This window comes from Felis catus, chromosome B1 (assembly GCF_018350175.1).
Source record: "Felis catus isolate Fca126 chromosome B1, F.catus_Fca126_mat1.0, whole genome shotgun sequence".
Classification (NCBI taxonomy): domain Eukaryota; kingdom Metazoa; phylum Chordata; class Mammalia; order Carnivora; family Felidae; genus Felis; species Felis catus.
The window spans coordinates 79,062,954-79,080,978 of NC_058371.1; the positions used below are offsets into that span (position 1 = coordinate 79,062,954).

General features: G+C 40.4%; 1 protein-coding gene across 2 annotated transcripts in view; it reads left to right on the forward strand.

Moving 5' to 3' along the window:
• The window catches only part of NR3C2 (nuclear receptor subfamily 3 group C member 2), a 348,657-nt gene that overhangs the window by 269,535 nt on the left and 61,097 nt on the right, over positions 1–18,025 (forward strand). For both annotated transcript variants that reach the window (XM_019828874.3, XM_003984956.6), the window contains exons 5-6: positions 7,988–8,335; positions 10,075–10,219. In XM_019828874.3, the coding sequence (XP_019684433.1) occupies positions 7,988–8,335; positions 10,075–10,219 (493 nt within the window). The remainder of the gene's footprint in view (positions 1–7,987; positions 8,336–10,074; positions 10,220–18,025) is intronic.

Here is an 18,025-nt window from a genome sequence, read left to right on the forward strand (position 1 = left end):
GGTATCTCCTTCCATGAGGATTACGGTGTCTTCACACGGAGCAAAAGCATAAAGCCTGGGTTGCCTGCTACAGGAGCAGCCCCCGAGTCCACAGAAGTTGACTGTTCTGCCCAAGGAATTAGGAGAGAAAATATCTTGTGGATTGGTACAGGCTGTTATATGCCTCCTGTTAAAGAGATTAATAATCTCTTCAGTACAGGTAACCTAATGGTAACCTTGCCAAAAATTTAAGTCATTTGAGGGCTTGGCCCTTTTTCACACCCCTTTGGCCTCTTGGTTTGATGTCATCTGCAAACCTAATGGGGTTTCTCTCTTCTGTTTTTCCATGTCATTACAGTAGCCCACCACCTGCTGACTCTGCCACAGTCACAAGTGCCATCCTTGTGACCCCCTGCAAACCACTGCACCCCCCTGTACGATGGGGATGACAATAGTACCTACCCCACAAGGCCCTTAGGAGGATTAAATGAGATATTTTTAAAAGATGGTGTCCTAGCACTTAACATACAGATCCCCAATCAATGGTAGCTCTTTACTATTGCTTTTTCCCCACTAAGAAAATTACATAGTCTCAGGATTAGAAGAAAACCAAAGAGCCCATTTTAAATACAGAACTAAAGCAAACAGTCCTGTAGCTTATAGTGGTGAAACTGTTTCTAACAAACAAGGTGTGACTGCTGGGGGATAGGGTGGAAGAGAGCATAGAGGACTTGACGTGTTTTTTTCCATGGTGCTGGACCTTCTTCCAGGCATGCATTCTGACATCGCAGTATTTGTCTTTTGAGCTTATTTTGGAAAAATACTTCTAAATTTATTTCTTACCACATTTATAGGGGTAAGGGATTTATTCCTGTTTCTCAAACAAATATGAACCAGAGAAGTTCCTTTCAGACAAATGAAAGGCCGGAACGTACAGTGGAGGTCTGATGTTCTTCCATTGTGGGGCCACTGGATCTCAGTAACTCATTGAATCACGTTTTTCTACCTTTGGACAGAACTGCACTCAGGCAAGCAGGATGCCTGTCTACCTATTACTTTAGAGTTTTTAGAAAATAATATTACGTGCTCTTGCTGGTAATTCATTCCAGGCTCTCTCCATAATGCATTCCAGAACACTTGAAGGAAATTCTCCTGATATCTAATCTCAATCCCTTCTTCTGCCCTTTAAACCCTTTATATCTTATCTTAACTTCAATGGGGATAGAAAGCAGATCCTCACCAGGGTTTGCCACGTGCCTTGTTAAGTTTTCGAAATTGCTATTTCATCTCTCACGTCCCTCCTCACCCTCTACTGTAGAATAAGTCGATCCCAGTCTTTTCCCACTTTTTTTTCCCTCTTCACTAAGCATTTTTTGTCCAGGGCTTTGTGGGTAAAAGATTTGTCATTTTGTTGTTCCCCCTGAGACTTCCTTGGGGTATGTATCAGCACATAAATGGCAAGGTGCAGGTAGAAGGTGTTCCATGTAACCAGCCCATGGACCACCCCAGCTGGCCTTGAGGTGCCGGCTACTTCCCTGCCCCACCACTGCTTACCGTTCTGTGGGAGTAGGGCCCCAGGGATGCCACGGGCATGGTTAAGCGTCTGACTGTCCGTTTTGGCTCAGGTCATGATCTCACAGTTCGCGGGTTCGAGCCCCATGTCAGGTTCTGTGCTAACCGTGCAGAGCCTGCCTGGGATTCTCTCTCTCCCTGTCTGTCTGCCCTTCCCATTCTCATACTGTCTCTGTCTCTCTCTAAATAAATAAATAAACTTAAAAAAGAAAAGAAGTCGTGCCACAGAGAGCTTTGGACCTACGATTTATGCTCAGCCCTGCCACTCAATCCTATGGCAGTCTCTTGCTTTAATACAAACCTACCACCAAGAGGCCATTTCTCTGACATTGTTTGTTTCCTCTTGTAAGATTCTTGCTTGATTTAAAGTAGTCTCAACCTGGCCAGACCTCGAAGACATGCTGCTTCACCTTCATAAGTCTGGCTGTCTATGTAGCCCCCAGAAGTACCTCGTAGGGAGGTGCTGACTTTGCACCTTTCTGACTTTGTACCTCTGGCAGGGAAAGTGTCAGAATACGTCATTGGGGGTTGTCTTCAGAACCTTGTTACCCTCTCTGCACAATTAGTGGACCCCTATTCTGACTGCCTCGGATTCCCCTGAGTCTCTCTTCTGAGATTTGGCTTCTGGTCTGAGGGACTCCCCTCTTTGAGGGGAGGTCAGTTGTGCTTAAATTTGGGTGGATTCCCAGCACAGGAAGGTGGCCTGGTCCACATGGGTCTTCCGTATAACATGAATCACACTAGAAGCAAACCAGGACATGGTGGGAATTGATGGCAGAGGGGTATTGTAAATTGTGACCTCCCGTAGAAAGATACAACAACTTCTCCCTGCCATTGTCTTACTCTCCAAATATATTGTCAGTACCACCGACCCCAAACTTATCATTGCCCGCTTCATAGACCTAATTACTTTCTTATGTATTGATCGAACGTCCCCAAGATTGTTATCTCTTGTCTAGGCTCAGATCTTGTTACTCAACATTGCACTGCTCACAAAAACAGCCTACCTCTACACAGTGGGTGGATATTGGTTACCTGCTAAGTAGTGAATAAATATATTCTACGGTAGCCACAAAATTATATTTATTAAAGATACAAAGATGTCTATAGATACCCTGTGCACGTATTAAAATTAAACATATGGAGATCCACTCATTCAGAATGTCTTTTTTCCTCAGGTTTATTGAGGTTATGATTAACAAATAAAAGATTATATATATTTAAGGTGTACTACATGGTATTGTGATATAATGTGCATGTATAATGATTACCACAAGCTAATTCGCATAATACATCACCTCATATAGTTATCATCTGCGGGCCTGTGTGATGTGGAAAGTCTTTTAATGTGGTCAGAAGTTAGGTTTCAGTTTGTCTTAGCATGTGTTCTATGCTAATAACATTGATAATGCCTGTTAATGTATTAAATTTTGTACATTAACATGAGACTATTCAGAGATACTTTTTAAAACACTGTCTTCAAGTTCTTTAACCACTCAAGGAGTATTTATAAACAGTTGAAATGCACTTTTTTATTATCCATTGAGAAGCTAATCATTTATTCCTAAAGCAGTGTAGGCACATTGCCCCTGGATGGTCGCCCCACTCCCATTAGTATGTACTGCCTTGGGAACAATATGTGCTCTTTTTCCTGTTAGTACCAGTTAGAGAGGTTTTGCTGCAAAACTATTAAACCTATAGAATGGTGACATTCCTTCCTTTGGTTCTATGACACAGAAATACTCAGTTGTCCCCCTAACTCTCTGAGCACATCTTCTCTGGCAGTAGGAAAGCAAAGAGAAGCCACGCAAACAAAGAGGATGAGGAGGATAGGGCAAACGGGAGCAAGGTGAGGGTGGCAAGAGAGAAGAGAGAGGAATGGGTGGGTACTGTCACTGTCCTGTGGCTTCAAACCAGAAATTATATTTGGCCCGTGAACAGAAAATCCATGTTTTTGTATAACCTCAGTCTATTCTCTCTAATGTTTACTGCCAAGACCTAAAACTTCAAGACATTTCTAAGATGACAGAATTCTCACTTTAAATTTCTCCAGTGAAATGTCATGATTGAAAAAAATCTCATACTAGTCTTTTATTCTACCCCAGAAGGCGCAGGGGGAAGGCTGTCCTGATTACCCATTTCTTGAACTAAAATATCTCTAATTGAACATACTTGAGAAAGATCACGATGAAAGTAACATGAACCATGGGAGAGTCCCATCCCACCATCTTACTGTGAGATGCAAAAATGAAATCATTCCTATCCAGCCATCATTCTTCCACACCAGTAGTTTGTCAAAAACTATGTTACAGGTCCTGTCCACCTTGGGACATAGAGTAAACCACAAAGGAAGACCTGCCATGCCATGTCTCAAGGCCTTTGTGAATCATGAGATCTCAATGGGAATTCTTCACACTTTTTATAAGGTTCCACCAGATGCGCCCTGCTTGCTGTTCTGCATATTGGTCAAGATAGGAAGCAGGGCTTCCCCACTGCACAGCTCCGGGGGGGGGGGGGGGGGGGAGAACAATCGTGGAGAGCCTGTAGAGTTCTGTCCTCCAGCAGTGCCAGGAAAAAGTAGCTGCCCAGATGTTGCTGGTAATTAAGGACTTGGCAGCTGAGGGCAGCCAGGAAGCACATAGTAGTTACTGTAATATCCACATAGAATGAGTGAAACTCCTTTAGGTCCAAGTGGGACTGGGACATGTTTAAATTCACATTAATGTACCCCTCCATGCACCCTTCCCCCCCCCCCCCCCCCACATACACACAGCTGTTGTTGGCACTTAAGAAATGAAGTGTGGCTGTGGCCACCTGGGAGCATGGGTCCCCAAGCCCAATGCCCATTAACTCCATGTTAATTTAGTAAGGTGGTTTGTAGGCAGTGCTAAGACCCCCAATTTATGTTCACTGATGCTTTGGATAATGGAAACATGCTTATTAAGGATCTTTGGCAAAAGATTTTCCTGTGTAATTAGCAAACATCTTAATTATACACTTGGATTTGAAGCTGTGGCTAATCTTAAAGTATAAAAATAATGCAAATTAGATAAAGAAGGATTAGAAGGGAAACCATATAGCATAACTCCATTAATAGAGTATAATAATTTATTAAAGTTTCTCAAAATGTGAATTTGAAATAAATTCAGCATTTATTAAGTACCCATAAGCATAATGGAAAGGATGTTTTAGGAATGTGTAAGACACTATTACCAACTTTTAGGAACTTTCATTTTAGAATATAACACGTATTAGAAGAGCAGCATAAACTTTCCAAACACTTTAGAAAGGCTACTTCGAGTAATATAAGTATAACTAATTATGTATCTCCCCGTGCTTTTAGAAAAGATATTGGATGGATACACATGGCTGCAAAATCTACACACTGAAGATATTTATTACCTTGAGCTGTTTAAATAAATACAGATTATTACTCAGTTCCAAGCGTGTCCCACATATATTCCCAAAATCATAGGCTAAAGTTAAGTGTAACTGAAATACCAAACATAATGTTGATAATCTCTTCAATAGGTTATGCTACAAGCCATAGCCTTGTGGATAAGTGCTAGAGAAAATGTTCATGATATTTTATAGCATTGACCTTAAGTCAGCCATGAAAATAAACACAGCAGTATAGACCTAAGGCCAAAAAGAAATATGATTTTTACAATTAATTTGCAAGCAAATATCACTTTTAATAAAATTTGAAACTATAACCCTTGGCTGTTGCTAGTCAATCAAATTACAGTTATCATCAGATGTAGTCTTATAAAGAAGGAGGACATTTTAATGAACTGGAATATTTTTACTATTCGAAGAATTATGGAAAGAATGGGAGTAACACTGAAATATTACTTCAGGTGTCAGCAGTAACTTTCAACATGTTTTTATTTTTCTTATCCATTTAGCCCTCTATGACATAGGAGAGGGGAGCCTTACCATCTCCATTTCTCCTTGAGGCTTAGAGAAAAGTGTATGTGACCCAGGCAGTTCCCAAGTATCTAATTCCCCAAATAATCAGTATGCTATCGATGAGGCACTTTGCTGATATTTTTCTTGGTTGGTAGCTCACTCATTTGTCAGAAGCATCTTAGTTACATACCGTAAGTTTAGCACTACTGTGCAGTACTTGTCGACAGCTTCCCATTAGCACATGTGAATATGATACATTTGCTTTTCATTAAAACAATTCCAAACATCAGATTTTTTCTGCCAGAAATCTTTTATTGATGGAGGTAGTCTGTTAAGAAATGAAACGATTTGAAATGACTGCTTTAAAATTGTTTTGCTAATTTTAAAACTCCTTAAAATATAGGAATTCTATCTTTTAAGCCCAGTTCCAGTATTTAATAGATGTGTGGCAGGTAGATCTATTGTTGGCCAGTGGCTTGTCGTTCATCTAAATTGGTAAGTGTTTCTGTGATGAATGTGGTAAAGATTAATGGCCATGATTGTAATCATGAATGGTTATTTCTAAAATCAAGCTAATTAGTGTGGCATATTTCTACTCTACATTAAATGTGTATGCTAGAAGTCCCTCACGTGTTTGAACTAAGTAGAGTTTTGAAATGCTTCAGTGAAATTGAAAACCTTACAGGCGCGCCTTGCAGGATGGCTCAATTGAGCGTCATACTTTGGCTCAGGTCATGATCTCACAGTTTGTGGGCTTGAGCCCTGTGTCAGGCTCTGTGTTGAAAGCATGGAGCCTGGAGCCCGCTTTGGATTATGTGTCTCCCTCTCTCTCTCTCTGCCCCTGCCCCTCTCGCACTCTGTCTCTCTCTCAAAAATAATAAAAATAAAATAAAGAAAACCTTACAATTGCAAATAAGTTATTACTGTAGCTCTAAGCTCAATTTGGCATTTCTAAGCTTTCTTTTCTTTTTATCCTTTAAGTCATACATCAAGGGGCACCTGGGTAGCTCAGTCGGTTAAGCATCCGACTTCGGCTCAGGTCATGATCTCACAGTCTGTGAGTTCGAGTCCCATGTCAGGCTCTGTGCTAACAGCTCAGAGCCTGGAGCCTGCTGCAGATTCTGTGTCTCCCTCTCTCTCTGCCCCTCCCCTGCTCCCCTGCCCCTCCCCTGTCTCTCTTTGTCTCAAAAAACAAACAAACAGTTATCTGTCTACCCATTGACCCCACACACCTGCCATCCAAAACCCAACCTCCCATCTACCTTCCAGTCTCCCTTACATCTCCCCATTCTTTCATTTCTCGTCTATTTTAAGTGCCCTTGAGAAAAATGAGAAAGAAAAGCAGTTTCTGTTAAAATTAATACTTACTGATCCTTTGGTTTTAATTAAAATGACCACATTATATTTATTGTCCAAAATATGGCACTTGTAAGAATAAACAGGGCATTATTGGTAATCATGCCGGGAAAACCAGCATAAACCAGGGCTGTTCTGGGTAAATCAGAACATAATGTCACTTGTACATAACAAGTTCTCCAAAAAATCTGAGGTGAGATTCTAATATCGTAGTATGATATTTTTTAGTTAGATTATATGATATGTGAATTGTTGATTTGTATTCAAAATATAGAGTGGGTCAGATTTTTAAATATTGTATATGTGTGCGTTGGTGTAATTTAAACATGGTTTTTTGCAGCATTAATTCCTATAATGTAGTTAGCTTAGTAGTTAGCTCTCCAATTTGAAATCACCTAGATATTTAATTTATTCCATCTTGTTGCCTTGCTTTGGGGTTGATTGCTCTCCCATTAATCCAGTGGAAATCTATAAATCACTTTCTCCAGGTATACCATTCACCAGCGTGCCACGGGGTCTGTAAACGAGGAGGAACACCCAGTCTTTGTGTTTCAGTGGTTCACAGTGTAACTGGGGATTAGGGCTAGCAGAATTTATGCCAAATAACCGCATAAGCCAGCGATGACACATGGACCAGAACAGGAAGAGTAAGTGGTAGAGAAGTACAGGAACTAGTAAAGGGGCCAGCAAAGCTAATTAGAGGGAGCAGAGACTGCATTAGAATAAGACCCATTCTAGCACTTGTTGGCAACCTGGTGGAAAATAGGCGGGAGTTACTGGTTTATCTAAGAGTTAATGGAGACATATGTAACTTATTAGCATATGAAGTAATTTTACCTTCCTCTGAACGCTCATCTCTATCATGTGTTCGCTGTGTGATCTTAGACCTACCTATTTCTTAACCCTTCTGGCCTGTTTCCTCATTATAAAATAAGAAACTTAATGGTGCCTACTCATAAAATTGTTAAATTGGTTAATTAATATAAAACATTTAGGACTGTGCCCGATATTAGAAAATCACTGAGAAGGCTCTATTTCTGTTACTGTGACAAGACATCTTTAAAAGAAAAGTAGTCAACTAAGTCAATGTTTAATTGTAACTTACCTCATGTAAGGTATCCCAATCCTAATTTAAATTTCCCCTTATTATTTACAATTTCTTTTACAGCTCGAAAGTCAAAGAAGTTGGGCAAGTTAAAAGGTATTCACGAGGAGCAGTCACAGCAGCAGCCCCCGCCCCCTCCCCCACCCCCCCAGAGCCCCGAGGAGGGGACAACGTACATAGCTCCTGCAAAAGAGCCCTCGGTCAACTCAGCGCTGGTTCCTCAGCTGTCCACAATCTCACGAGCGCTCACGCCTACCCCTGTTGCGATCCTTGAAAACATCGAGCCTGAGATCGTGTATGCAGGCTACGACAACTCAAAACCAGACACAGCCGAAAACCTACTCTCCACTCTAAACCGCTTAGCAGGCAAACAGATGATCCAAGTCGTGAAGTGGGCAAAGGTACTTCCAGGTAGGCATGCCTCTCCTTTCAAGGTCTGCATCCTGAAGAAGAGAAGTCAGGGCAACACATTTCACCATCTCCCCAAGAGTGCAGTTGGAGTTAGCTTTCTGTCAGGTCCTCATACCAAATTTTGTAATCGCTACCAAACTAATGAGGTGTGTAGGGAAAATCTGTCAATGTGCTCATTTCTCCTGAGCTGTTAGGGCTAAGGGTTCTGTTGTTAATCTACGTTTCTTGTGCTGGTGATTGAAATAGGACATTTCCACCTCGAAATATCGATAAGGTGAAATACATTCTGTTTGTGAAAACGCAAGTTGAGCCCATTATTAGCAGCTCATAACCAGAGCTAATCTGAGCATAGACCAGTAAACCATGACCTATCAAGTAAGTTGTAGGAAATCCTGAAAGACTGTTCTTTCTGAAAATACCATCTTGCCTCCAGCACCCTTTAAATTGTCCTTGAAATTCCTACTGTAGTCACTTTTTATGCTATAGAATTTTATTAATAAAGTCCTTCTTAATCTACAGAAACATCACTTAGAATTGTTATCACATTGTCCCAGTTCGTTAATCAAAGCAGTTTCTTGGGGCGCCTGGGGGGCTCTTTCTGTTGAGCATTTGACTGGATTTTGGCTCAGGTCATGATCTCATGGTCATGACATTAAACCCTGTGTCAGACCCTGCACTGGGCATGGATCCTGGTTAAGATTCTCTCTCTCCCTCTCTCTCTGCCCCTCTTTTCCACTCGCACTGTCTCTGTCTCAATAATAATAATAATAATAATAATAATGTAATTTATAAGCAATTTCTTGGATTACCTATGGTCAGCCAAGAGGCATAAGAAAAAAGATTGGGGAAAGCTCTGATGATTGGGTCTGTGAAGAGGAATATGCCCTGGTGAAACTCTGCAAACAGAAGAATACCATGATGTCCCTGGGAATACAGGGGGTGAGAAAAGGAACAAAAGATGGGCTGATGTAAGCCCAGAAATGAAGACTGTAAGAGAGAGGAGGACAGATGCCAAAGATACTTACTCTACTTTATACCTTTGTTGAAGTCCAGTATTCTCCCAGACGAGGGGAAACAAGGAATAGTACTTTTTCAACCACTGCAAATTCACAAAAGTTAACTATAGATATGTAGGAGTTGACAGTTATTAAAATAGTCTTTATTTGAATGTTAATGTGAATAGGATGAAGCAAGTTTTACAAGTTAACACAAATTCTTTCAGTCTAACCAAAGGTTTTAGACCATTACCCACAGTGAAGCTGTCTGAACTCCCTGGTTTTGTTTGTTCTGGCAGTTCACCCTCACTGAAAGTTTAGGGTGAATTTAAAATGAAATGTTGGAGAGTCTGGGTGGCTCAGTAGGTTAAGCGTCCAACTCTTGATTTCGGCTCAGGTCATGATCTCACGGTTCATGAGATTGAGCCCAAGTGGGGCTCTGCACTGACAGGGAGGAACCTACTTGTGATTCTGTCTCTCTCTTCCCCTCCCCTGCTCGCACACACATGCATCCATGCGCGCGCTCTCTCTCTCTCTCTCTCTCTCTCTCTCTCAATAAATAAATAAACTTAAAATAAGATGTTAAACAGGGCCATGCCCATGGTGGGTGCTCCTTAAATGGCTATTGAATTGATCTGAGTCTGTTAGAGAAAGGTGACTATTTGGGGTTGCCTTAAGAAGCGTCTTCCTGGAATGTACTTAAATGCTAAGTGTATTTCTGTGATTAATTGTTCTGTTCTTCAGGATTCAAAAACTTGCCTCTTGAGGACCAAATTACCCTAATCCAGTATTCTTGGATGTGTCTATCATCATTTGCCTTGAGCTGGAGATCGTACAAACATACAAACAGCCAATTTCTCTATTTTGCGCCAGACCTAGTCTTTAATGAGTAAGTACCTATTAATTAGCCTTCATAAAATAACCTTCAGAGTTATTTGTTATGCTTTTTTTATGATTTCTAAACATAAATCATATGTATGTTTGTGAAAGAATCCACTGACACTAGCATTTTTAAGAGTAGAAAATCTATCATTTAAGAATTTAAAAATTACTTCTTGCAAAATTATAATGCACATGTCTGAGTATATATAAATCAGTTTATATAGATCTCATATAATATGTGGGAATTGTCCCAAAAGAAAGATGATCCAGTTGGCTCTAAAAACTTGACTGGTACAAAGCCACGATTAATAGAAAACAGTCTCTTTTGGTATCTACTCCAGTTGAGAAGACTATCTAATTTCTAGGAAATGTGAATGTATAAAGTGTCAATTTTTACATGCATTCATACAGTGGTTCTTTTGTTAACAGTATACAGCTGCTCAATGTGTTTTCATGACAATCATAATTATCCTTCTTTGCAATCATAAAAGAAGCCGAAATGTTGTTCTGTAGTGAAACGTTTTTAGTTTTATGACGCATTTTAAAAGATCAAAAGAACTGTAAGAGATATTTCTTTGGCCATGAATTCCTTCCTATGTTACGTTTATATTTCAACGCAGTTCTCATTCCACGTTAGCACATTTCGCATATGTTTGTTTCCAGCAGTGCTTCTTTGTAATTGTTGGGTCAAGAAATACCTAAAATAAAAAGGAACATTTGAATTATGATAGTAACCACATCGCTATTCTAACAGATGGCTCTGTCTAGAGATAGGAAAATAGGGGGTTCTGGTAAGGAAGGAAGTGCATAAGAAATAGGTTGGTGATAAGAGCAATGCAAAAGATTGATAGTGGACACATAGTGCCGAGACACCTAAATGGTACCAGAGCAGTTTACCTAGGAAGTCCAGTTCACTCAAGTATGGCATGTCACCAAGACCATTTCATCCCAGTATAAATTGGGAACATCCACTGTTGGTTCCCAAGGTGACCCTCCTTTTGGTGATTAGTCAGAAAGAATACTTCTACTGCACATAATTTTTCACCAAAAGAGTGAAGCAAGGCTAAACAGCCAACATGCACATTTTCATTTACTTGTGTTCCTCATTAATCAGCCGATATTATTATATAGCAAGGCTTCTTTTTTTTTAATATGGTCTATAAAGCAAAAGAAAAACACATTAAGGGAGGTCATTGCTTTAAATTATTTTTTACTGTCTATTTATTTTTGAGAAAGAGAGAGAGACAGAATATGAGTGGGGAGGGGCGGAGAGAGGGGGAGACACAGAATCCAAAGCAGGCTTCAGGCTCTGAGCTGTCAGCACAGAGCTTGACATGGGACTTGAACTCATAAACCGTGAGATCATGACCTGAGCCGAAGTCAGGGGCTTAACCAACTGAGCCACCCAGGCATCCCAGAAGGTCCTTGCTTTAAATGGAAGTGTGGGTAAACAAGAATTGCTACTCGGGCCATCCAGCATGTCTCCATTTGACTTTAACAGGAGTTTTAAATGATCCGTTCAGTCCTATTTAGCACATCTATTAGAAGTTTTTCTCATAAAATACATATAACTTAACATTTTTCCATTTTAATCATTTTTAAGTATATAGTTCAGTGGCGTTAATTACATTCACAGGGTTGTGCGACCATCGCCACTGTCCGTCTCCAGGACTTTCATCATCCCAGACAGAAACTTTCAACCCATTAAACAGTAACTCCACAGTCTTCCCTCCCCCAAACACCTCATAACCTCTAGCCTATGAATTTGCCTCTTCTAGGTGTTCCCTATAAGTAGGGTCATACAGTATGTATCCTTTTGTGTCTAGCTTATTTCTCTTAAGACTCATGTTATCAGGGGTCACTCTTATTGTAGCATGTACCAGAATTTCATTTTATGGCTGACTATTATTCCATTATATATAAAATCAGTCCTCATTGTTTGTAGATTCTGTATTTGTGAACTGACCTTCTGACTACATTTCTTTGTAACCCCAAAGTCCATACTCAAAGCACTCCCATAGTCCTTCGTAGATGTGCCCAGAGCAGCAATAAATTAGAGTTGCCCAGCGTGTACATTTCAGCTGAGACTCTCTGCCTTTTTGTTTCAGCCCTCTTACTGTGAACAAGTGGCCTTTTCATGGTCTACTTAGTACCATGTGGGGTTTTTTTTTGCATTTTTGTGCTGTTTTTTGGTGATTTCATTGTTTAAAATGATCTCTAAGCATAGTGCTAAAGTGCTATCTAGTGTTCCTAAAGCAAGATGGCTATAATGTGCCTTAGGGAAAAAAAATATAGGTCTTAGATAAGCTTCTTTCAGGCATGAGTTATAGTGCTGTTGGCTGTAAGTTCAGTGTTATGAATCATATGTATATATGTATATGTGTGTATATATATGTGTATATATGTGTGCATATATATAATAATATATATATATTAATAAGGTGTGCTTAAACAGAAATGCACATAAAACAGGATTATATATAAATTGGTTGATAAAGGTGACTAGTGGCTCTCGAGAACCTATTACCCTTAGGAGGAGCAGTTCAGTAGTCACTCATTCAGTATTTGCTGCAACTTAATAGAATATAACTACCTTATTTATTTTTACCAAATAGAGAACATTGACCACATTTTATTTATCTATTCATCTGTTGATGGACACTTGGGTTGTTTATACCTTTGGTTATTGTGAATATTGCTACTATAAACATTTGTATATAAGTATCTGTTTGAGTCCCTGCTTTCATTTCTTTTGGGTATATACCTAGGAGTGGAATCTCTGGAGCATATTGTAATTCTGTGTTAAACTTTTGAGGAGGTGCACCCAGGTGGCTCCGTCAGTTGGGTGGCTGACTCTTGATCTCACCTTAGGTCATGATCTCATGGTTTGTGAGACAGAATCCCTCACTGGGTTCTGTGCTGATGGTGCGGAGCCTGCTTGGGATTATCTCTCTCCTCTTTCTCTGCCCCTCCCCCACTAGCTTTCTCTCTGTCACAAAATAAATAAACATTAAAAAGTTAAAAAAAAAAAACCTTTTGAGGAAACACCATACTGTTTTCCACAGCAGTTGTAGTGTTTATATTCCCACCAGCAATGTAACAAGAGTTCCAATTTCACCACATCCTTGCTAACACTTATTTTCTGTTTTTGGGTTATTATTTTTTTTAATAGCCATACTATTAGGTATAAAATGTTTTGGGGTGGGATTTTTTTTTGAAATATATTGACATATAACATTGAGTAAAGGTAAGGTGTACCTGTTGATTTGATACATTTATATATTGTAATATGATTGCCCTTGTAGCCATCTTAGTACCTCTATCAAGGCACATAATTCTTTTCTTTCTTTTGGTAGGGGTAATTAAGATCTAGTCCATTTGCAAGGTTGAGGATTATAATATAATATTTTATACATTCACTCTACTGTACATTAAACCTGCAGAACTTAGTTATCTACTAGTTGCGGGTTTATACCCTTAAAACGGCATCTCTCCTATTCCCTCCCCCTCACCGCCCCCGTAACCACTATTGTACTCTCTGTTTTTACAAGTGAGCCTTTTTTAGATTACACATAAAAGTGATATCATACGGCATTTGTCTTTCTCTGACTTATTTCTTAGTAGTTGTGAAGTTGTATCTCATTGTGGTTTTGCTTTGCATTTCCCTAATGATTAATGATGTTGGGCCTTGGTTCATAAGCTTATTGGCCATTTGTAGATCTTCTTTGGAGAAATGTCTATTCAAGTCCTCTTAGTCATTTTTAATTGGGTTGTTTGTCTTTGTGTTCTTGAGTTGTAGAAGCCTTTATGTTTTCTGGATATTAAACTCTTCTCAGAGATACAATTTGTATATTTTTCCCATTCTGTGGGTTGTCTTTTCACTCTTCATAGTACCCCTTTAAAATTAGAGTTTTTAATTTTAATGAAGTGCAATTTATCTTTGTTTTCTTTTATTGCCTATGCGTATGTGTATTCTGTTAATTTGTAATAGTACACACATATCCAAGTGTACAGATTCTGAAAAAAGTATAGAATTGTAAGAATCCTTTTTAACAAGTGAGATTTAGGGGAAAGCAGCTTATATTTTAAATCTAAATTAATGTAATTAAAGCATTTGGGAAATAAATAAGAAGCCCAAAATAGAAAAGGCCATATATGCTTTGTGTGCATTTGTTTGTTCTAAAAAAAAAAATCAAGACAAAATGGAAACACAAAGATTGCTTTCCAATGTTATAAACAGTTACATGTTATTATATAATTATTAGACTGAAAATTTTGTCCCTGTTCTCCAAACTTTGACCTCAGCCCCAACCTAGAGTTCTCTAGTTTTCTCTCAACTAAAGAGCAGGGGAGGCCTGTGTTTTTCAAAGTTGAGAAGGGGGAGAAGTGCCTCTCAGAAAACATTTGGAAATGACCTACAGCCTTTTGATCAGATCACGCCAACAAAAAGAGCTTGGTGAGTGACTCTGTCACAGAACCTGTGTTTTTTTCGGGAGACTACTAGGGTTAGAAAGAACGGCCTGCAACTGAAGTCTGAATGCATACTCCTGCTTCATCCTGCATTCATTCAGGGAATACTTACTAACTGCTGCCCATGTTCTGAGTGGTGGTTCTCAAATAGGGAAAGTACATGTATATAGTCCTTGTCTCATGGAACAGACAGTCTAATCAGGTAGACAGATATTGACCTGAGAATCCTCAAATTCCAATTCCAAGTATTGAAAGGGAAGGTACTTTAAGGGCAGTTAATGGGAGGTATTGATCTAGTCAGGAAAGCCTTCCCTGGGATTGATTAAAGTAGTGTGAACCAGGTGTAGGGAGTCCAGGAGGAGGGAAGCTGACCTAGACTGAGGGACCAGCATGTGCAAAGCCAGTGGCAGGAAGGAACTCAATTCAGAACAGTGTGATGATGGGACATAGAGGGAAATGGAAGGATGTGAAAGGCAGAATCAACAGGAATCACTGGTGGTCACATTCAGGTAGAGAATGGAAGGGAGGAAATAGTGGGTGTCGGGGATGACCTCCAGGCCTTCACCTTCAGTGCCAGGTAGGATTTGGTGTCATTCCCTGGGATACGGGAGCAAAGGTAGAGGACCAGACTTTGGAGGGGAACAGGTAGGGAGTGTATGACGCCAGTTTTGAACATAAGATCGAATTGCCTTCCAATTATTCAAGGAGAGATATCAAATAAGCAGTTATTATAGACATCTGAAGCCTAAAGAGAGGAGCCAGCTGAAGATACAAATTTTGAATTCATTTTAGACGCAGTGGTTAAAGGAAGCAAGACAGGGAAGTGCTACACATCACAGATCCCAAGAAAAGTGAGGGCTTCAAGAGAGACAGTATGGCTACTAACGTTAAATGCCATGTGATCTGAGTGAACTGGAGAAGTGAACCACAAAATAGGAAGCACGTGTCACTGGTCACCTGCCAACACTTTGCACATTCATGTCTGCTGAACGTGTCCCTATACTTTCCCTCAGCCAGTTCCTGTACTCCATACCCTTCCAGCAAGTGAAGTAAGGAACTGGCATTTTGTGTAAGGGAGTAATATACGCCATTCAGCTGAGGCTAGAATGCTGTGATGTGATCCCGCCTTGCTCTCCCACTCACTGTTTTAGGCTACCTCTCACCTGCACTGGCAGCTCTTTTTCAGGTATCTGTATCCCCACTTTGTTTCACTGGTACCTCCTCAATGAAATCACGAACTTTGTCTTAATTGGTTTTTAATTTCCAGCACCTGGCATAGGCCTAGTGTCCAAGGCAAAGGAGGAACTCTATAAATATTTGCCGAATAAATGAATTATTGAACAGATGAACCAAACAATCTATTAATCAGTCTGGAAGACACTTTCTAAGTTATCATTGCTAATTATGAGGATGACATTTATGATAAAGAAGTATGATGGGGGTGCAGTTTTCATGAACAGAGGCTTTGCTGTTTAAAATGGTGAACAAAATTTTAACGGTTGATCCTTTGTGTTTGCCTTCGCCTGTGAAACAGATCTGAAAGTTACCAGAGATCTTATCTTCAGCTGTGTACTGGCTTTATTGGAGTTGGAAGAAAGGTGGGGAGCAAGGAATAATTAAGGAAAACATTCTTTCCAATATTTTTTTATTAAACATTGGGGTGAAGATATGAGTTAATACTTTAAATTAGCATAGAACTTTTCTTATTATAAATGCAAAACTTTTCAAATATGTATTAAATGATTAATTATTCAATTGTACCTTGAAACAGCTTATCATATATTGCTACAGATAGCTGCAAGTATTCAAATTTCTTATCAATTCAGTACACATATTAAAACTCCCATTTAAGCCTGTAATGAAATTTCTTCCAATTTTTTTTTTTTAATTTCTGAAAGGCAGATTTAGTGTTACCACTATGTTTTAAGTCATGGCCAGCATTTTAGAATTAAAAATATATTTAAAAGGATGCTTGCATTCCCTCAAGTGGTAGCCCAACAAGAAATGTTTTTTGAATGATCTTTGACTGTCTTTGTGGTTCTGAACCATTTGTGTACGTATATATGTATGTATGTATGTATGTACGTATGTATGTATATATTTTTGGTTCAGAGACTGTTGGTAGGAGCAAGAGTTTAAGTCTGGGTACCACTTTCTGGACCCCTCCGAGTGAGTACCCTGAGTGTGCCAGACCGATGCATTAGCCTCAGTTCCTTAGTGATGGAAGATGAACCCCCGCCACTCCCACACCCCGGCTGTGTGATGGCAGCACCAGGAGGGAAGTACAAACTCAGTTATCAGTCATTATCTGTTTCATGGAGTGCTGCCTGTCCCTGCTGTATCCCCAGGGGGGACCACTGTGCTGCCATAGTCCAGTTGTCCTTAGTGAGGGGCCCTCCCCAGTGCTCTCAAGGACCCTCTGCACCTAAGGTCCTAAAGCTCTAATAGGCCTCGCTCATACCCCAGCCGTGTGTTCCAAGGCCGTGTCATTATTGTTGGGGTGTCTTCATGAAGGCAGGCACAGATGGAGTTAGAACATGGCATGCCCCACCCACACCTCCCAAGGCATCATGGTCAGTATTCCTGAGCCACTCGAGGTGGATTCTGTGCCTGAACCCTTGCTCCAGCTGAGAGCCAGTGATGGATGAGGGACAGGAGTTCTGGTGAGAGGAGCCAGGGAAGTGGGGTGAGCCTGGATAAGCTTCCCCTTTACTGGCTGCATTTGCTTTTCCTCCTCTCTCCCCAGTGGCTCTTCCTCCTCTGTTCCCTTTCTGCTGCTTTCAGACAGGATTTCTTACTTCCCCTGTGCTCACTGGGGCACTGTTCTGTGTAGTTTCCAGTATCTGACCTCCACCCGTTCCCTTTTCCTTCCACTCCCTCTCCTTTCCCTCCTCCTCCTTCTGCTCCCACCTCCTTCCTTCCTCCCTCTCCGTCTCCTTCTCTTTCTGTGCCTGTCTTACACACACACACACACACACACACACACACACACAGGCACGCCTACCTCCTGTCTGAAAAACCAGCAGCCTTCTGAGATTTTCTCTATTTGGAAATCTCCATTTGGTCAGTATGAGGAAATAAACTTTGAAAGAAGAAAAAGTGTGCCTTATCTTTCCCTCGGACCCTGTGGAAACCAGGCCCTATCCTACCAGTTTGAGGGCCAGAGTCTGCAGCAGAATGGTGTGGCCATTTTGTGTGTTGGACGGGAGTTGAAGCTCCCCCTTTCCATGGTGCTTGTGCTGCCCTTCCCCCCATGGTTCCCACCACTCCCTGCTGTTTGCATCTGGCCCTCTTCACTCAGGAGTCTGACACTCCTAAATAGAGAAAAACAATGTCACAAGTC